Source organism: Mustela nivalis, assembly GCF_964662115.1.
Source record: "Mustela nivalis genome assembly, chromosome: 17".
NCBI classification, from domain to species: domain Eukaryota; kingdom Metazoa; phylum Chordata; class Mammalia; order Carnivora; family Mustelidae; genus Mustela; species Mustela nivalis.
Window position 1 is genome coordinate 45686474 of NC_139036.1, and position 20793 is coordinate 45707266.

General features: G+C 57.5%; 3 protein-coding genes across 5 annotated transcripts in view; 2 read left to right on the forward strand and 1 right to left on the reverse strand.

Annotated features, from left to right (window-relative positions):
• Positions 1–6166, forward strand: part of CRHR1 (corticotropin releasing hormone receptor 1) — a 47061-nt gene extending 40895 nt beyond the window's left edge. The window contains exons 7-13 of one of the 3 annotated variants that reach the window (XM_082706531.1): positions 105–258; positions 572–632; positions 2706–2778; positions 2964–3049; positions 3265–3400; positions 3582–3623; positions 4230–4459. In XM_082706531.1, coding sequence (XP_082562657.1) covers positions 105–258; positions 572–632; positions 2706–2778; positions 2964–3049; positions 3265–3400; positions 3582–3623; positions 4230–4370 — 693 coding nt within the window. In that variant the 3' untranslated portion in view covers positions 4371–4459. Of the gene's footprint in view, positions 1–104; positions 259–571; positions 633–2705; positions 2779–2963; positions 3050–3264; positions 3401–3581; positions 3624–4229 lie in introns of all 3 variants that reach the window. The other 2 variants (XM_082706530.1, XM_082706529.1) reach the window with 2 other exon arrangements.
• The window catches only part of LOC309851348 (uncharacterized protein), a 49004-nt gene that overhangs the window by 976 nt on the left and 27235 nt on the right, over positions 1–20793 (reverse strand). The gene's annotated exons all lie outside the window — the stretch shown is intronic.
• On the forward strand, positions 13935–16163 carry SPPL2C (signal peptide peptidase like 2C). The gene has a single exon (XM_082708533.1). It carries the CDS (start codon positions 13988–13990, stop codon positions 16055–16057), a length of 2070 nt encoding a protein of 689 aa, XP_082564659.1. The 5' UTR covers positions 13935–13987; the 3' UTR covers positions 16058–16163.

Below are 20793 nucleotides of genomic sequence, written 5' to 3' on the forward strand. Positions count from 1 at the left end.
ACGGAGAGAAGGCCCCAGGCCCAGGATGGGGTGCTGCTGCTTCTACCACCACCCCCCGCCCCCGTCTAAGTGTCATCTCTGCTTGGGGGGGTGCGGGGTGGTAGGGCTGGTGCAGGTTGGTGACCGCTGCCTACAACTACTTCCACGTGACCAACTTCTTCTGGATGTTCGGGGAGGGCTGCTACCTGCACACGGCCATCGTGCTCACCTACTCCACCGACCGGCTGCGCAAGTGGATGTTCATCTGCATCGGCTGGGGTGAGTCTGCCCCCCTCCCCCTTCTCCCTTCTCCCTTCCCCCCAGGCTGGGCTACCCCCCCCCCCACCCAGGACTTACACTCTGGCCAGCTGGTGAGGGCCTGCGAGCCCAGGGCCAGGTCCAGGGCGGGGGTCAGGGTGAACACCTGTGCCCCTCCTTGGGGGTGGCGTGCAGCAAGTTGGATGCGTGAGTACGAGCTCTACCCAGGAGAACCCCTGCCCACCTCAAAGCCCTGAACCACATGAGGTTCCTCCAGGCTTTGCGTGCTCCCAGATCCCACTGATGAGCCTTGTGACAGCCAGTCTCTCCCCAGGTGTGCCTTTCCCCATCATTGTGGCCTGGGCCATTGGGAAGCTGTACTATGACAACGAGAAGTAAGTCCCCTCCTCCCCTGAGCTCCGAGGTCGGGGCTCACATCCTAGCTCTGCCTGGCGCTCCCCAAGGACCTTAGGCCAAATCACCTTCCATGGCAGGCCGTGGTTTCTTCATCCATGTAGGGGAGGGTGCCGGGGGCTAGACTCGATCTGCGAGTTCCAGCAGTGCTGTGCTCCAGGTGGAGCTAGCTGAACAGCTGGATCCAGGCTCCTTGATCTGTCTTGGGATTTCACGAACAGCGTAAGGTCTACGGGCAGTGTCTGGAGTCACACGGCCCAGGTTCTGAACCATGGACCCCTTCATTAAGTAGTTCTATGACCTCTGGCTAGCTACTGTGCTGTGCCTCGGTTTCTTCATCTATAAAATGGGCATCCTAGTAAAATTGGTTCCTGTAAAGGGTTTTTGTGGGGATGATAGAAGTCATATAATAGTAAGCCTTCAAAAGAGTGTCTGGCACATAGTAAAGGCCATAGAAATATTTTCTATAAATATTAAGCCTTGTTTAACAAAAGACTCCATGGATTTAATAGAAATGAATTCTGATGATCTCACAGAGTCCCCCCGCGCCCCCGCCAAGCTCTGAAGTCCTGAGGTGACTTTGGTCTCGGGTATTCCCAATTGCCCCTGAAAATTAGATTTCTGCTGTAGTGGTTCCTAGCTTTGGCTCACGTTAGAATCACCCAGGACACTTAAAAAAGCACCAGCGTCCAGGCTTGACCTCCAAAGAAGGGGATGTAATTGGTCGGAGTGTGTCCTGGGTACGGGGATTTTTAGCTGCTAAGACTGAGAATCACTGAGAGAAAGGCAGAAAATGTGGGTTCATACCAGGAACCCACTGTCGATGTCAATTCCTTCCCACCCCCACAGAGGGGAGGGGGCCGCCACAACCTCACTAAGCTCGACAAGGAGCCTGGAAAATGATATTCATATTTACCAGGCTGATGCTTCCTGACTCTGACCTGGCTGGCTCTCTCTGCCTTTGGCACAGCTGACAGGGTAAGGGAAGGTGGCCAGCTGCCAGACACCCCTGGGGGCTTGAGGTCATGCTGGAGATGTTGGGTCCTGGCACAGGAGCATCGTAAACCGTGGGCAACTGTGCCTGTGCCTGCAGGTGTGCAAGCAAGTACAGGGGAGGCAGGAAGAACAGGTTTCAAAAAACTGCCCAGTGTGTTTTGGAGGAAAAAGGACCCTTGGCTTAAGAAAGTCTGTCTGAACGGCTCTGTAGCTCCATCTAGTGGTAAGGTGCTGACACTGCAGCAGAAGGGATCCAGGTGTAAGACACTAGAAAGAACTGAACTAACTTACAGACCCTGGGGTTAACGATTCCACCTGGGGTCTAGCTTGTATTTGGCCTACATAGTGCTTTTTGAAACCTTGAATTCTTTTCAAAGAGGTTTCACATAAAAATCCATAAGCCAGTTTCTGGTTTATGGAAGCATCATGAGATCTAGGTATTGTAGGTCTGCATCCCCTGAGGGCCATCGTCTCCGCACAAGGACATGGGACTTCCCCTGTGCCTCACCTCCACCCACTCCCCAGATCCCCCAAGAGATTGCTGGAGGGAAACTCAAGAAAACGAAAAGCAGTTCTGCCTCTTGAACAGGTGAAACCTATGGAATCTCTGCCTGGGGTTCCTTCGGGCTGCAATTTAAGGGATTCTGAGATCACTGGCTGCTGGGGACTCGCTGCATGACAGTCATCACATGACAGGTGCCTGTGTGACAGGCACCATGAGAGGGCTCGTGCCAGAGCCCCAGCAGGGCCTCAGGGGAGCAGTGATGTGCTGAACCCTTGCCTGTCCCACTCAGTGGTCATTTCCACCAACCCTCCTCCCTGCCACATTGCCTGCTTCCAGCTTTCATCTCCTAATAGAGGGTGCCGTCTGCCCATTTTGCAGATGGAATAACTGAGGCATTGTGGTGGGATTCTGACCTTCTCCCAGGGTTGGAATCGAGGCACCCAGATCCTGACTTCCAGCCCTAGTCCTGTCCTGACCAAGCACTGCCCTTCCCCATGCTGCTGCCCTGGGCCCAGATGACCTCCTCCCTTACCATCCCTCTGTGGCTTTCTAGGTGCTGGTTTGGCAAAAGGCCAGGGGTGTACACTGACTACATCTACCAGGGCCCCATGATCTTGGTCCTGCTGGTAAGACCCTGGGTGGAGGGGGGCAGGCAGGAGAGGGGGACAAGCAGTGCCTACTGTGGACGGACAGGGTCCCCATGCAGACCAGACTTGAGACCCTGAGACCCCGCCCTGTCCACCCCGCCTGCCTCCAGCATCTTGTCCACACACACATGCCTATACCATCCCACTGTGTGCTCCAATTACAGATCAATTTTATCTTCCTTTTCAACATCGTCCGCATTCTCATGACCAAACTCCGGGCGTCCACCACGTCTGAGACCATTCAGTACAGGTAACCCGGCCCGCCTCCCTCCCCTAACCGTGGGGGCTCCAGAGATCCCAGCCTCGGACCCAGGTCTCCCCGCGCAGGTCCAACAGCCCCTCCTGAAAACCCCAGCTCCCCATCTCAGACCCTGGAGACCTGGCACTCCACCCCCAGGTCCAGCCCTCTTCCTCCCTCCTGGGGTGGGTCGTGACTCTGGGCCTCCGCACCCCCCCCCACCTCAGGAAGGCTGTGAAGGCCACTCTGGTGCTCCTTCCCCTCCTGGGCATCACGTACATGCTGTTCTTCGTGAACCCCGGGGAGGACGAGGTCTCCCGGGTCGTCTTCATCTACTTCAACTCCTTCCTGGAATCCTTCCAGGTATCACCCCTCACCCCTCACTCTGGCTCTGGCTGTCCCCCGCACCCCCCCCTTGGGTGGGGATTCTTCCAGGCAGGGGCCCGGAGGGGCAGGAGGCTGTGGAGAGGAAGGGGGTGGCCCGGAGGCTAGGTGGGGCCACACCTGTCCCCGTCCCTTGACCCACCTTCTCGGTCCACTCCAGGGCTTCTTTGTGTCTGTATTCTACTGTTTCCTCAACAGTGAGGTAAGGACACTGGGGCCCCCGGAATGGCGGGGGTCTGTCGGGATCTGAGGTTGTCTGAAGCCTCCTCCTGCCCTCCACACTCTCTCCTCCCTGCCCCCAGGTCCCTAACGGGGAGGCTGCTGGGAGCCCCAGGGTGGTCCCTGACACCTGCCCACGTGCTCCTGTAGTGGCAAGCCCACTCCTTTGTTCTCATAGGCAGTTGGCGCGGGGTGGGGTGGGGGTGGGGGTCAGAAGCTGGGATTTCAGTCTCATCAATGAGTCTATGAAAAGGCTGGTTGAAAACAGGAAGGGCTGAGCCCTTGGGCAGAGCAGGCACACGTGCTGAAGGGAGGAATTCTTCATGGCAAAGGCTATTTGAAGCCTTTAGGTGGATGGGGAAAAGGCATCCCTTCTCAGAACATTTGAGAAAATCATCCTTGCGCATGCAATATGCAAATATGCAAATAAGAATGTTAACGAGATGAAGGTCCCCGCCTCCTGCGCTGCCCTCTGTGCGCCTCACACCTGCGCGCTGTCCCAGTACCGCCGCTGATGCGGGCCCTAGGGAAGGGAAGGGGGTGCTGAGACCCAGGCTCCCGCAAAGTGCTCTGCTCCGCGCCCTCGCAGGTCCGCTCCGCCATCCGGAAGAGGTGGCGCCGGTGGCAGGACAAGCACTCGATCCGCGCCCGCGTGGCCCGCGCCATGTCCATCCCCACCTCCCCGACCCGGGTCAGCTTCCACAGCATCAAGCAGTCCACGGCGGTCTGAGCTGGAGGGCCAGCGTCTGGAAGATGCTCTCCAGGCTCCGCCAGCTGCCCTGCCTGTGGAGGGGACCGGCCCCTTCTCACACTCTGTATCCCCAGAAGCCGCTGACACCGACAGCCTGGGGGACACGCCCCCTCCCCGACCCCGGCAGAGCGGGAGTTCCAGGCCTGTGAGAGCAGCCACGGTCTGGGCCCCGAGATGAATGGGAAATCATCTGTAGGACTGGTCTGGGTCCAGGGCCTCTGGCTCTCCCGTGCCCCAGTCCTCCCTGGAGATGGAAGGAAAATGGAGTGAAAATGGCCAGCTAGGAACCCAGAGCAGTACATGGGTCCCTCCAGGAGGTGCCTTCTCCCAGAGCACAAGAGACCTGGGGCCTGTCCTCAGCAGCTGGGGGGCGACAATCCCTGTCCTAGAGGAATTAGGGGAAACTTTTGTGACAGCCTCCAACCACTATGATGATGCCTCCGGGTGTTGGCAATGCCTTCCAGCACCAACGGGAACCAAAGCCAGGTTGCCAGAAGCCCCAGGCAATGTCATTAGAAATCAGGTGACATCATCAGACTACAGGCCACACAGCAGGAAATCCTCCCGAGCACCCCGGACTTCATCTGTGGCACTGTGGTCAGAAACGCCCTGTCTCGCTGCCTTGCACCTTGGACCTTGACTTCCCTGTAGGCCAGCAGGCTGCCCCACCTTTACCCCCACGGTATTCACACCCTGCTTTCTGTCTCCTCCTGTCCCTGGTGTCTCCCCCTGTGTGGGAAGATGGGTATGGGAGGGAGAGGGAGTGTCCTGTGAGCAAGAAAAAGGGGGTGCCCCAGACAAAGCCAGTGTCCCTTTCAGGGGGCAGAGAATACTCGGGGCCCTCCTGCCTGCTGGCCTCAGGGGTCTGGCCTCCGGGGGAGCCTCTGTGCTGGTCGCAGGGAATTTGGGGTCCCCTGGGTGGCCTCTGGGGCAGCATGATTAGCTAAGCAGAGATAGGAGAAGGGGCAGGGCACTTGGCTCCTCTCTGCCTGAGGGTCCTAGAGCTGGACAGCTGGCTCTTGGGACAACCAGCTGGCCCCCACTGGACCCTCCCGTGGCCAGAGGTCCTGGGTCACTGGAGCCAGGCTTTCAGAGATAACAGCATCAGCTCTGAGGGGTGGCTGTTGTAAATAATATTTATCTTTCCAACCAGCATTTGTGAATGTCTGGTCTGCACAGGGCTGGGTGGGGAGGGCGCAGCAGAGAAAGGGAGGCCAGTTTTCAGTCTTTGGGACCAGGATGTGGCTGGGAAACCTGACATCACTCCCACCCCTCATGGTGGAGGCCAAGTTGAGCCACTGGGGGCATGGGTCTTCGGACTCAGCTGCCAAGGACAGCTCTTAGAAGGGGAAAGTCATGGGGAGGGAGCCAGGGAGGGAGGCAGGCAAGGACACTGTGGATGGGGCAGGGGCCACAGGGACAGCTTGAACCCAGGTGTGGCCATGGGACCAGACAGAAATGTGTCCCAGCCCCAAGAGAGGGGCGGAGCTGGAAGCCAGAAGTACAGCTGGGGAGGCCTTGACACTGTCTCGGCTTGAGACTCCCAGAAACAGACTCAGAAACAAGGTTTCCAGAACCAGTTCGGGGAAAGGGAGCCCAGGAAGAGAGTGGGGGCATGAGGCCAGGAAAGGGAAGCAGCGGAAGTGGGGGACGCCCACCTCCACAGCACCCCCTAGAGGCAGCCGGAGCGTAGTCCTGCAGCAGAAGCTTGAAGAGCCAGAATAGGGCACACCCCAGGGACCACAAGGGAGGAAGGCTGCTGGCGGCGGCGGGGGGGGGGGGGGGGGGGGGGGGGGGGGGGTCACATTAATCCCCTTGCACTTCCCCCAGCGACATGAGCCATGAGACCAGAAGAGAAGAGAAGGCCTGGGCACAGCAGCCCGTGGTGGAAGGCAGCCCGCACCAGCTCCCCGGGCAGCAGAGGGGGTGGGACACAGAAACTCCACCCTGGCACCCAGGGATAGGGCAGCCTGGCTCTCGCTCCTGGGTCTCCAGACTGGGGATGCGGGGAGGGGACCAGAGGCACCAGGACAGAGATAGGCTGACAGTCTCCTGAACAAGGGCGGTGGGGGGACAGTGAGAGAATAGTCCCAGAGAAAAATTTGTGGAACAAGAGGGACAAGAAGTGCCCACGATCGAGGTGTCTTTCGCAACTCTGCCTTTCACTCAATGAAGAAGTGAGAGAGCAAGGCTTCCCCTGCACAAGTTGGGCTGTGGGGACGGGGCTCCCCAAGGATGGAGGAGCATTGGAAGGAGGTTGCGTGGACAAGAGGCCCCGGGGACCCAAGCTGGGGCACCGCCCCCTTTCCTGCCCGTGCCTCCAGGTTGCTTTAGCTGCTGGGCCCCCTCCACGCACCTGCTGTGCACTCAGCCCTGCCTGGTCCAGCACAAGGGGCAGAGATGAGCGGCACCCCCAAGACGAGGGCCAGCAGCCGAGGGCAAAGCCACCAGCTCCAGAAGGCCGCATCAGAGGACACCTCCAAGACGAAGCTGACAGTCATCAGAGAAGCTGCTCGTGGGGACCCTGGCCAGGGGCTTCAGGATACCCCCCCATTCGGAGACTAAAGGGAGGAGGGCTGCTTCAGGAACATCCGGGCCCCCAAGAACTGTATCTCCTCTGCCACGGGCAGGTGCCCAGAGTTTAACCCTTCCACGGCCCCTGGCTCAGAGACCAGGATGAGGACAGGCCCCCAGATGGGGTCTCTGAGGGTCACTGTGCCCTGAGGTTCAGCTGGTGGGCTGGGTGGGAAGAAGTCCCTTGGGGGTGCGTGGGGGTGTGTTGAACGGACAGACACACGAGAGCTCTTCTCCATGCCGCACCCAGAGGCTGCAGTTCTGGGGTACCCCACCAGAGCCCATTTCTCCCTGCGACCCTCCTTCATGGGCACAGACCCCTAGTGGAGGAAAAACCGCCCTATGGGGTTTTGGTTTTCCAGTTCGGGCCCCTTCACCTTTGAGTGGGACAGCATGGCCCCTACCCTGGGGTCCTCTGTTTCCCCTCCAGGCCTCCTCAGTCCTCCTGCCCCTACTGAGTCAGATGCCCTGGGATAGGACTGGGGAGGGAGTCAGATGTGGGAAAAGCATGCTAGGGAGGAAGGGAGGTTTTAGAATCCAGATGTTAATACTTAACTGTGGGCATTGGTAAACTGCTTTGCAATCAGCAAAATCCTTTATAACATGTGTTATCTAGTCTTCAAGTGACTCAGGGAGCAGGGAACATCCCATTTTACAGCCAAAGAAACTGAGGCCTGGTGATCCCTCTGTGATCAAAGGTCCAGGGCTCTTTCCAGCCCTCAGTGGGCTGCAGTTTCCAGGTTTGGGTTTCAGGAGGCTGCGACAGATAACGCAGCTCTGGGGGGAGGGGGCAGCAGGAAGCCTCAGGGCTTCCGATCATCTGGTTGGGGACGAGTCCCAGGTAAAGATGGGACCAGCCCAAAGATGGCTCGACCAGCGTCCAGTTGCTGAGCTCAGCTTGGTGGGAGCAGTGAGGGTTCTGCACGTCTGTCCTGATTCCCGGCATGCACGCCCTACCTTCCCAACACCCTCCACCCTTCCACTCCTTAAATGGATACTTAATGGCAAACAGGCCACCAGAAGCTTCTTTGGGTCCCCCTGCACCCACCCAGGCTCTGCTTAGCCCAGGCAAGGGGGTCACCAGCCTCCAGCTCAAGGGCCTCTCAGGATCATCTCATGGACCGCCTGGACTTCAAACTCAACTGCCCGCCCGAAGACGAACGGGAGCTGGTCTCTGGGTTCCAACACTAGCAACACCCTCCAGGGCTGAGTGCTTACGTAGCACCAGGCACAGCCAAGCCCCTCACCTGCTCTTCATACCACCCTGTGAGGCAGGGGCCATTATCCCCACTAAACAGGTGGGGAAAGGGAGGCACAGAGAGGGTACAAGATCTGCCCCAGGGCGCCCAGCGGTGGCATGGCTGGGTGTGAGCCCAGTCTGGCCTCATCCAGCCTCTACGTGCTCAACCCTATGGAGCAGGAGTTCTTTGCCTCTCCATGCCCCGCTGCTCCCTCCAATGCCCTCCCTAGAGAAACTCCTCAGTTTCCCTAGCTTGTGGGCAAACAGCATGCAGACAGAAAGCTAGATGTAGAAGTTGGCCCCTACAAAGTGGGGGTGTCAAGGAGCCCACTCCTGAGCCTGGCCCCGCCTCCAGGTGTCCCAGCCCTATCGCTGTTTCATGCCAGAGCACTGCCTCCTGTCCGTCCCTTGTACAGCTCGCCAGCCTCTGCAGACCCAGCTGGTCAGGCTCGGGCTCAAGACAGGCCCGCACCATGTATATTTTTCAAAGTTCTATGTGTGTTGGAAACATCAATGAGCTCATCGTCTGGGGATAACTTCAGAGACCACCTTCAGCCCCCAGACTGCCACCCACTCACTCCATCTGCCCCTCTGAGGGGTTCTGGACAGATGCCTGCTGCCTGGCCTTATTGCCCACTGGGCCAAGGCAGGTGAGGGCAGAAGCAGGGGTGAGGGCCATGTATTCAGTGTACCATGAGGAGACTGGGCGAGTGAGGCGGGCACCCAGCTAGGGTGGGGGAAGACGAGGAGACAGACCCACAAGGGCTCCTGCCTCTCACCTCCATTGCTGGGGCAGTTGGGGAGGGAGCAGAGGGTGACCCAGTCCCTTCTCGGTGTCTGTACCATCTTTAGAACGTGCATCTAGGACAGCCCCAGGCCAGGAAGTGTGGCCCTTCTTGAACAACCACACTGGGCTAAGGCCTGCTGCGTGTGAAGTCAGCTGTCCTTGCTGCCCTGAGTGGATAAAGACAAATGCTCCAGGTGCCCACTCTAGGTCCCCACACAGAAGGTGGAGACACCGCCCCTGGCCTGCCTGGGACAGTGAGGCCGAGAGCCCAGGCCATGGCTAGAGAAGCAGCAGGGAAAGGAGCAGAAGCTGCAGATACAGGGGGAGGCCCTCCAGGAAAGGGAAGGAATTTGGAGATGGGGGTGGGCCGGGCTGCAGAGTCTTGGAGCAAAAAACCAGCCTCAGCCACCTGCCACTTGTGAGATGGCGCCTTCGGGGGCATTGTGCAGAGCGCCCCCTACAGCCAGATAGAGAGAAGAGCAGCTCCAGGGTCGTGGGAATGAGGCGGGATGGAACTGGGGATGAAGGTGGGAGGATGTGGGGAAGCAGCCTTTGGAAAGACACCCAGAAGCCTTCAGTGAACCAGGTCCCAGGAAGAGCCTCAGAGGGAAGAAGCCTAAAGAAAATTCTTTGAGCCAGGACCGCAGGAGCTCACGGGTAGATGAGGGAGGAAGGGCAGCAGCAGGCTCTTTTGGGGGAGCCTGTGTTTCTGAACCCCAAATAGGGGCATAGAGTGGTCTAGTTCCAGAACTTTTCATCACCCGAATGGAAACCCCATTCCCATGAAGCTGTCACTCCCCATTCCACCATCCTAGCCTCTGGCCACCACGAACCTACTTTCTGTCTCTGTAGCTTTCCCTAACCTGGATATTTCACAAAAGTAGAACCAGACTTGGGGCATCTGGGTGGCTCAGTGGGTTAAAGCCTCTGCCTTCAGCTCAGGTCATGATCCCAGGGTCCTGGGATCAAGCCCCGCATCGGACTTCCTGCTCAGCGGGGAGTCTGCTTCTCCCTTTCTCTCTGCCTGCCTCTCTGCCTACTTGTGATCTCTTATCAAATAAATAAATAAAATCTTTAAAAAAAATAAAGTAGAACCGTACAGTGTTTGTCTTTTCATGTCTGGTTTCTTTCACTTAGCACAAAGTTTTCAAGATTCACCCACATCATAGCAGATGTGAGAACTTCGTTCCTTTTTACGGCTAAATAATACTCTGCCACACAGAAAGACCACACTATCCGTTCATCTGCTGAAGGCATTTGAGTTCTTTCCATCTATTCTGTGTTACTGTGAATAATGCTGCTATGAACATTCACGTACAAGGGTTTTTTTTGTTTGTTTGTTTTTGGAACACCTGTTTTTGATCCTTTTGTTATGTACCCCAGGGGCAGAATTCTGGGTCATATGGTGACTCTACGCCTCATGTACCAATTATCCGCAAACGGCTTTCTACGGGCAGCTGCACCATTGCACATCCCCACCAGCGACGTAGGAGAGTTCTAATTTCTCCACATCTTCACCAGAACTTGTTACTACCTGCGTTCATAGTCACAGCCACCTTGGTGAGTGTGTGGGCCGGTTCTTAAGAGACCCAAGACTCCCTGTGTTGGGAGATGGGGGCCCAGAACGAGGGTCTAAGCTGAACATCAGCGGGGCCCCAGACAGATTTTATTATCACAGCACTCAGGAAGGAGCTGGCTGGCCGCCCCACCGCGCTCAGATCTAGGTGCTGGAATGCAGAGAGGTCTTGCTTCCCTAACCACCCCTGACCATCGCGCCAATCCTTCTCTGCAGTGGGAACCCATGGAAGGAGCAGCCGGCAGCCTTCCCCAGTGCCCAGGCCCTGCCAGGTGTCCCCGCACCAGCTGGGGGTAGGCTCACCGGTCTGCTGGCTCTTTCCCTCGTGTATTTCTGACAGTTACCTTGTCATTGCAATTACTGTTTGTAATTGAGTTAAATGTTATAGCCACGGACAAAACAGAATTGCACAAACAAGGAGAAATGTTGTCTCTTCTGAAAACTCGGTGGAAAGACACAATCTGAGTCACACAAACAATTAGCTGTCAACTCAGGTGGGGGCGAAACAAACAAAAATACCTGGAATCGGGGGGGAGGGGGAGAGATTGGGAGAGTCCAATCTCTAGTTGCCGGTGGTGTGGTGGTGGCTCTAGCTGCCGACCACTTCGCAAGATCCTTGAAGCTTGCCCTCCTCCCGCCGCCCACCGAGAACCCAAAGCTGGATGTTGGGGATGGTGTCTTATCAGCGTGGATTTTTCAAGGAAGGTGACCTGTGATCAAAGCAGATGCCTTACGGAGATCAGTGACTAGTTGTTCTGTTAAAGTGAAAATAAAATGTATTTTGTAGGGACGCCTGGGCGGCTCAGTGGGTTGAGCTGCTGCCTTCAGCTCAGGTAATGATCCTGGGGTCTTGGGATCGAGTTCCACGTCGGGCTCCTTGTTCAGAAGGGAGCCTGCTTCCTCCTCTCCCTCTGCCTGCCTCTCTGCCTGCTTGTGTGTACTCTCTCTCTCTGACAAATAAATAAAATCTTTTAAAAAATGTATTTTGTAGGTTGAATTGTGTTCCCAGAAATGATACATTGGGAGTTCTAAACTCCAGGACCTGTAAATGGGACTTTATTTGGAAATGGGACTTTGAGACATAACCCTGTTAAGATGAAGTCACTGGATGGGCCCCAGGGCAGTATGAGGGTGAAGGTGTGGGGAGAGCAGAGGCAGAGATGTGACTGATGGGGCTGCAGCCCAAGGACACCAGGATCATCAGCCACCACCCACATGAAGAAGCAGTGAGAAAGGACATGGTGAAGGGTCCTACCCAGAGTCTCCGAGGGAGCCTGGCCCTGCTGACACCTTGATTCTGGACTTTGTCCCAGTCAGCATGGCCTGTATAACAAATAGTCTGGGGGCTTAAACAACAACTACAATGTCACACAGTCCCGAGAATTGGGAAGAGTGAGATCAAGGTGCCGGCTGAGTGCGTTCCTCATGAGGGATCTCTTCCTGGTTTGCAGACCTCTGCCATCAGGGTGGAATCTCACGAGGTGGAGAGGGAGGTCATCTCTCTCATGTCTCCTGTAAGGAAACCAATCCCATTCCTGAGGGCTCCACCTTCAAGACACCATTTCCTTCATTGCAATTACACTCCCAAATACCATATGTAAAGGTATGGAGACTTTTCAATGAGTGCCATCTTCAAATGATTTTTTTCAACACACCCATGTGTTAGCCAGTCCCAGTCATCTGGAACAAGTAAGCAAGCCAGAGTCTGCTGGGCACCCAGTGCAGAGCATGGCAGAGTTCACCAGAAGTTTCCATCTTGTCCAACACCCTGAGTTTCCATCTTGTCTCTACTACTCACATGTCACCTTGTCTCTACTACTCACATGTCACGCCTGGGGCCTCGGTCCCTTCTACTGAAAAGCAGGGTCATTCACAAACACATCCCACGCGCGTTTTCCAAGGATCATTTGCTGTTCCAGAATCTGAGAGCAGCAGAGAGATAGACAACGTCTCTGTCCTCACAGAACTTGACCAGCGAGACACAGAAAATAAACTAGGAAACATATAAGCAAAGACCTGAGTTGTGGGGCGCCTGGGTGGCTCAGTGGGCTAAGCCTCTGCCTGCCTCTCTGCCTACTTGTGATCTCCATCTGTCAAATAAATAAATAAAAATAAATAAAATAAAATAAAATAAAATCTTAAAAAAAAAACAAAACAGACCTAAGTTGTGTCATGAATGCTAAGAAGAAGGCTTGTTTGCTCCTGGCCATGGTGGTGGAGGGAACACTGAGGCATGGTACGATGAGAACTAGCAGCGGGTGAAGCCTCTGGGCGGGGGGTCAGAACTGGATGGCCAAGAAGCCTTCTGGAGTCAAGAGGCTGGACAGCTCCTTGGGCAGGGCAAGGCCTAAGGGAGGGGTTGGTATGGGAGCTGGATCTGAGGCCTGGGGCGCGGGCCTGTGGTCTAGGCTTCTCCAAGCTCAGGTTTACTCCTCCATTTAGAGGGCATGCTCAGGAACTAAAGCTGCTGTCACAAAGAGACCCATCATGAGCCGAGGGCTTAAGGAAGATAATGTATCCAAGTGTCGGTGTCGTGCTTCCCATAGCATGGGGCCATGCCGACAGCCAGGGTCCTGCTTCCTTTCCTTCCTCTCTTTCCATCCCTTAGGACAACGTTCTCCCCACCATAGTCAATGGCCTTCCCATGACTGGCTTGTGAAACAGGAAGAGACAGACCAGGGGCCTCGGGATCTCTGTCCAGGCTCCTGAGATGCTCCCGTCATTTCTGCTCAATTCCAATGGCAAAGACTTGACCATATGGCCGATCCGAACTCCAAGGAGAGCTCAAAATGAAATTCTGGTCACGTGTCACTACAAAAAAGCGTGGGTTTTGGAGGGCGCCGCACAGCCTCAGGCCAGCTGGACACAGTAGTAATACTCCCCTGCAAGGACGCGATGGGTACAGATGAAGTGCGCGGCACTTAGTAAGTGTTCAATAAAAGTTTGCAAGGTCAGTGAGGTCAGGGCTCCCAGAGGCCTCAGAAACCCTGTGGTCCAATGTTCTCATTTCTTGGCAGCTGAAGAAACAGGTGCAGAAACAAGAAGCATCTGTCCAGTTGCCCAGTCCTTAAGGGCCAAAGTTGGTCCAGAATCCGTGTCCTGGATCCTTGACCCCATCCTCTCTCACCTCCGATTTCCAATGACTGATCCAGGACCACCAGGAGCTGAGCAGAGAGCAGGGACCCTGAGGACCTCTGGGTGGGGGGCGGCAGGGCTGGGGGACAGCCCAGAGAAGGACCCTGGGCTCCGAAGTAGTGCCCTGAGCCCTGGTGGCATGGCTTTGTGACCAGGTAGGTGTGGCTCCAGTTTCCCAGACAGGAGGCCGGGTGGCTCTGTGACAGAGGGCCACACCCGCCCCCCCCCAGCCCCCGCCGGGAGCAGCGGCCGCTCGGGGAGGCAGCGGCAGGCGGCTGAGGAGGATGGCGTTCCTGGGCGGCTTCCTCCTCCTCCTCCTCCTCACCAGCACCGTGGCCCGGGGGGAGTACGGCGTGGTCCACGTGGTGGCCGAGAACTGGAGCAAGGACTACTGCGTCCTGTTCAGCTCTGACTACGTCACCCTGCCCCGGGACCTGCGCCACGCCCCGCTCCTGCCCCTGCACGATGGCACCACGGCGCCCTGGTGCCCAGGCCCGGACGCCCCCGGCGGGGCCCAGCCCAGCTCCCCCCGCCAGCGGCCCCTCCGCCGCACTACCGCCATGGTCATGAGGGGCAACTGCAGCTTCGACGCTAAGGGCTGGCTGGCTCAGGGCCAAGGCGCCCACGGGCTGCTCATCGTGAGCCGGGTCCGCGGCCAGCAGTGCGCGGACACCAGCCCGGCCCCCCAGGACCCCCAGCAGCCCCTGCCGGGCCTCACCATCCCCGTGGCCGTGCTCCGCTACGCCGACATGCTCGACATCCTCAGCCACACCCACGGCAGCGCCGCGGTCCGCGTGGCCCTGTACGCGCCCCGGGAGCCCGTCCTCGACTACAACATGGTGGTCATCTTCATCCTGGCCGTGGGCACCGTGGCCGCCGGCGGCTACTGGGCGGGTCTGACCGAGGCCGACCGGCTTCGGCGGCGCCGGGCCAGAGGAGAAGGAGGAGGAGGAGGAGGAGGGGGGCCGGGCGGGCACCCCCAGCAGGGAGCGCCGGCGGCCCCGGGGGGCCGGGAGGACGAGGACGAGGACGTGCCCGTGGACTTCACACCGGCCATGACGGGGGCCGTGGTCAGCATGTCCTGCTCCATCATGCTGCTGCTCTACTTTTTCTACGACTGCTTCGTCTACGTCATGATCGCCATCTTCGGGCTGGGGGCGGGCACCGGCCTCTACAGCTGCCTGGCACCCCTGGTGCGCCACCTGCGCCCGCAGCCTGTGCGGGGACCCGTGGCCAGCCGGAGGGTCTGTGTGCACCAGCCCCTGCTGCTGCTGGCCGGCTTGTGCGCCGTGGTGACCACCTTCTGGGTGGCCCACCGCAACGAGGACGGCTGGGCCTGGCTCCTGCAGGACACGCTGGGGGTGGCCTACTGCCTTTTTGTCCTGCGGCGGGTGCGGCTGCCCACACTCAAGAGCTGTGCCTCTTTCCTGCTGGCCCTGCTCGCCTTCGACGTCTTCTTCGTCTTCGTCACACCCCTGCTCACCAGGACCGGGGAGAGCATCATGGTGGAGGTAGCCTCTGGACCCATGGATTCCTTGAGCCACGAGAGGCTCCCCATGGTGCTCAAAGTGCCCCGGCTGAGCTTCTCAGCTTTGACGCTGTGCGACCAGCCCTTTTCCATCCTAGGCTTCGGGGACATTGTGGTCCCTGGCTTCCTGGTGGCCTACTGTCACCGCTTTGATGTGCAGATCCGCTCGCGCCAGGTCTACTTCGTGGCCTGCACCACAGCCTATGCCATGGGCCTGCTGGTCACCTTTGTGGCCATGGTCCTCATGCAGATGGGCCAGCCCGCCCTGCTGTACCTGGTCTCCAGCACCCTGCTCACCAGCCTGGCTGTGGCCACCTGCCGCCAAGAGCTCACCCTCTTCTGGACCGGCGAGGGTAGAGTGAAGACACCTGCCCAGCCCGTGACAGGGCTCCGTGGAGCCCCTTCGTGTGGCTCGGAGAAGCAGGAGGGTGCAGCAGACGTCCACGTAGCCAGCCAGTTTGAAGGGTCTGCCAGCCACCTGGCAGAGGACTTGGACGGCAACCTGGAGGAGGACACGGCCGACACCGCCACCGTGTCTGAGGACGAAGTCACTGGTCCGGGTGGTCGCAGTGATAGCTCTGAGGGCTGGAGCGATGCCCATCTGGACCCCGACGAGCTGCCTCCTGCCTTCCCTGGCGCCTTGGAGGAGCCGATGCCACGGGAGCCGCGGGCCATGCTGAGACCGCTGATGCCGCTGATGCCCCCGCCCTCAGAGCTGGGCCGTGCCCAGGCCCAGGCCTACAACACTGGCCTGCCCTGGGCAGGGCTCCACAAGAGGAAGGGCTTGAAGGTGAAGAAGAGCGTGTCGACCCAGGCTCCCCTGTGAACCGGAATGCTGAGACACGTGCCTCGAGGGGGGCCGACAGAGTGCGCCACAGTGCAGCCACACGTGGTCCAAAAGCAATAGGGGCATTAAAGATATTCCATATCTACTCAGCAGAACTTCGTGGTCTGTTGTGACTGGGAGAAAACAGCGACCACGGCATAGATCCATGCAGGGCCTGGAGGGTTCTGAGGCTGGGTGCCAGCCCCCAGGTATGCAGAGCACTTAACAGGCCCAGAGAGGGCACGTGACAGGGATGAAGTTCCTCAGCAAGGTCAGGAATTGCTCCCAGGGCTTACTGGACAGCCACCTCCCCTCTCCCCACCTGCCCACCCTCCACGCCGGAGCCCCAGCTCTCCGGCCTGACCGACGGGCCCCATCCCCGGAGCCCCACCTCACGGCCCGTCTTTTCCTCATGCTCGGGTCCAGCAGAACCATTACTGTTCCTTGATCGCACCACACCCCCCCCTCTGTCTTTGCACATGCTAGTCCCTCTGGCTGGGATGCCCCTTCCATCCCAGACAGAAATACCCCAACCCAGGTTTACTCAAACACTCTTAGACACCTTTCAAGTGCTAGCTCACATCCACCCTTCCCCCGCCGAGACCTCCCTGCTCGAGACGTCCTGACAGCAGCACACGCCCAGCGTGTTCCCGTTCTCATCCACCCGTTGTGTCCACAGGCACTGAGATTGTACCTGCTGTGTACACTGCCCCATGGGGGGGCCACAGAAGGAGGCTGCTGTCTAGTTGGGGAACGGCAATTGAGAACAGACCAGAAACAACCTGAGAATCACCTCAGAGCAGGGAGGGAGAGATCAGAACCTGAGCGGAAAAATGTAGAAGATCAGGGCTCTAGGTCCCACACTCCCTTCACTGACTCTGGGCAGGGACCATAGTCTCATCTTCAAAATGGGATTTATAATACCAGGTCTCCTGGAGGCAGGGGCATGGACAAGATGACCTCTTGAGGACCCCATGGTTTTTTAGGCCGGATGCTGTGGTTATATGCTGTTTAACAAAGGAAATGAACTCTGGGGTCAGGAGAGGCTTCCTGGAGGAAGCTTTGCTGGAGGTGAGGGACTCATCACAGAGGCCATGTGGTACAGCGGTTAGGGTTCTTGGACCACTGCCCCCTGGAAATTCCACCTCTACCACTGACCTACAGCATGTCGCTGAGCCAGTGGCTTAGGGCCATGGTTTACTCATCTGTAAAAAGGAATAATAATAAAAACCCCAATTATCATAGGGCTTGGGGGAGGTTGGAATGAGTTGGCTGATTGATGCGGTGCTTTATGAATGTTAATTCTGTTTCTGTCCCTCCCCTACATCCAACTCCCACAGGCCTCTGAGGCCTGGCCCCTGACTCCCCCGCCAACCGCTCACACCCAGCATCCCTGCCCCCACCTCCTCTAGTCAGGGATTGCGCACCAACCCCCTCCCACACCATCTTCTCCCCACACAGGACCCCCAGCTGGAACTTTCTCTTTCTCCCATACTCCAGCATTGGGCCTGACTGGCGACGGCTCCTTCCAGCTCACATACTCCTTCTTCAGGGAGGCCTTCCTTGATGACCCTTTCTAAAGTAGACCCCAGCCTTGGGTACACTGCTGTGCACCTGCTCGCTGGATTTGTCTCCTCCCCCAGGCCAGTGTCAGCTTCTTGAGAGCAGGGGCCTCTCTGTTTTATGCATCTGTGGGGTTCCAGAGCCCAGAACAGGGCTGGGTACATCGGTGCTTGATTTATGTTTTGTTGGAGGAATGAATGAATGAGGCATCGATCCGGCTTGAACTCTAGAGGAAAAGGAGATACCACGAAGAAGGCCTTGCTGCCCAGGCCACCTTCCTGGGACCCTGCGGGGGTCAGTGCAGGGATGGGACCCTGAGCGGCTGGCTGGGCCCTGGGTTTGGGGATTATGGGAGCTGGTGCAGGGGGGCTGGTAATGTGAATCTCGAAGAAAGCTCCCTCATTGACCCACTCTGCAAAGGGCACCTGAAAGCCCGGGCCAGGCAAGGGCAGTGTGTAGAACCCGGGCCAGGACACTGACCAGCGGGCTTGGCAGCCCCTCCCACCGGAGCCGGCAGCCATCTGGCCTGAACAGAGGGGCCTCTGCGGGCCCTGGCTCACCCCCAGCCCCGGCAGCCTTCCCACTGCTGACCTGCGTCACTGGGCCTGCCAGGGATGGACTCCACGCCTCTGCCAGGCCCGAGAGGGGGAGGGCTCTCAGCCCCTTCATCCTCAGTCTGGGGGACAAAGGATGTCTTCACTCCCAGGAATTTGCAGTCCGAGTGGCTCCCTGGGGCAGGAAGCGTGCCTGCCTTCCAGAAGAAGATTCTCAAGGGTGAGTCCAACTGTCCTCCCCTCTCCAGCCCGCAGGCTTCAGAGGGACGCTATCTCCAAGACAGGGAGGCTAGTACTCTCTCTCTTACCCTTACCAAATGGGTAAGGGGCTGAGCCTGGGCTCCAGGAACCTCGGAGGGCTTCCGCTGCTGTTCTGTGGCGGCCCAGAGGTCCCCGCTCCTGCCCTGACCCCAGAGCCAGTGTCCCCTTTCAGCTGTGCGTTCTGCCTCACTTTGCCAGTCCCCTTCCCAGGGACTGGGTTGAATCCAGGTGGCTGGACCAAGCTGCCACCTGTCAGAGGTGCCCAGAGCTTGCAGCCACCACCTGCATGCCAGAGGGACACAGGACACTGCACACACGTGTGCATGCATGAACACGTGTGTGGACGTGTGCACACATCCAGACAGGGCCCTCAGGTACGTGTTTACACATACGTGTACCTCCATGCCCTACACACACGTGTGCATACCCATGGCCGAGCACATGTCCCTGTACTAGACACTCATACATACCTGTGCACACCCTCCACGTGTGCACACACAGGCGCACACACTCACACACACACACACACACACACACACCAGGCCTGCCTTGGGCCTGGGAGTGGGGGTGCTGACGCCTGGACTTCCCACCTCAGAGGACAGGGTGGCCCTTTCCTGATGGGGTAGATATGGAGATGCAGTGCTCAGGCCTCCCTTCAAGAAAGGCATTTGGGGATGCCTGGGTGGCTCAGTGGGTTAAGCCTCTGCCTTCAGCTCAGGTTATGATCTCAGGGTCCTGGGATCGAGTCCCGTATCGGGCTCTCTGTTCGGCAGGGAGCCTGCTTCCTCCTCTCTCTCTGCCTGCCTCTCTGTCTACTTGTGATCTCTGTCAGTCAAATAAATAAATAAAATCTTTAAAAAAAAAAAAAGAAAGAAAGGAAGAAAGAAAGGCATTTGGTTGACAGCTTCTTCTGGGGTCCCCTCAGCCCAGGCAGCTTTTCAGGAAGATGCAGGACACAGAAGGTCAGCTAATGACTGAGCAAGATGGCGGCGCCAGGGCCTGGGCATCTCCACCCAACACAGGGATCCTCGAACAGGCTTCTTTGGCCCCAAGCCCCACTGCACTTGCCCAGAAGGTGGCAGACCTGCATCCAGGTCTGAGGGCTCCCCCTGCCCCTGCCTGCTTCCTCCACTTCCTTTGCCTTCCTGACTCCATCTTAATATCTGCTTCCAGGGGAGCTCGACCTATGACTGGTGAAGCCTAAGATGGGTCCAGGGCAGAAACAAGCCTCCTGAGGCCACAGGCAAGGCTCCAGGTGGCTGAGCCCTGGCTTTGGGACTGTCCTCTGTTCAGGCTGCCCAGCATTTCTCTGTGTGGCCTCCTTTAATCCCAGCAAGAACCCCTTAATGTGAATGTGGCAGCCTTAGGGTTATTTTTTGTTTTGTTTTGTTTTGTTTTTTGAGTTAATAAAGGGTTTGATGCCAGAGCTTCTGGATTCCCTGGGGAGTGAGAACGAGCAAGGACCCATGAGATGCTGTAAATCACAGCAAAGGAAAGCCCAGAGAGGGTCAGGACCTACCGAAGGTCACACAGCAATGGGATAGCAGAAATAGAACATGACTCTGGTCTTCTGCTTCCCAGCGCAATCTCTGGGATGAGCTCCATGCCTCAACCCCCTCCCCTCCACATATCCTGGTCTGCAAAGCAGACCTCTTCCAGGAAAACTCTGGGTCTACTCAGTCCTTTACCCTGTACCCCACCCCCCAGTGGTGCAGCCCTCTGTTCTCACTAAAGAGTATCTGTATGTGTGGCTTAATAAGAAAGGTTTGTGATTCAGCGTTAAACCACTCCTCAGCTAGTGCAGGAGGACGCAGCTGGACTCCGAGTCCCTGAGACCTCAAAGCTCAGCATTGCTGTTCATTTGCCCTGTGACACCGAGCAGGCAAGGCTCTGTGCCTCCTTATCCTCGGCTGTAAGGTGATCTGCTAAGACTTACCTTGTAGGTGTGTTGTCAGGATTAAATGAGGTGAGGTGTGCATATAAACAGTGAACACTAGCCACGCACAAGCAACAGGTGAGATATACATGTCACCTTCTCACATGATACCCCGGGTTTAGAGCAGGAGCTTCCCAGACGGCACTTGGCTTACGCCCAAATGCCATCATTCCCAAATCAGCTTACAGTCGCTCAGGCTTGAGCTCCCAGAGGTGAGCTAATTCTCTTCCTTTGGTACCCCCTCCATGTTCAGTGGTATGGGGTGATGAGTGGGTGAATAGGGACACCACTAATGAGCCAGGAAGAGGGGTACTTCTGCAGTTAGTTAGAAGGACTCAGGAAAGGTTCTGCGCATTTTTTCTTGCAACCCTGAGTTTTGAGCGCTTTTGTGCTGCCATCTGCTGGTCAGTAAGAGAAAAGCA

What these genes read in the sequence shown, in the direction of transcription:
- SPPL2C (XM_082708533.1), top strand. Translation starts at nt 13,988, where the DNA reads ATGGCGTTCCTGGGCGGCTTCCTCCTCCTCCTCCTCCTCACCAGCACC.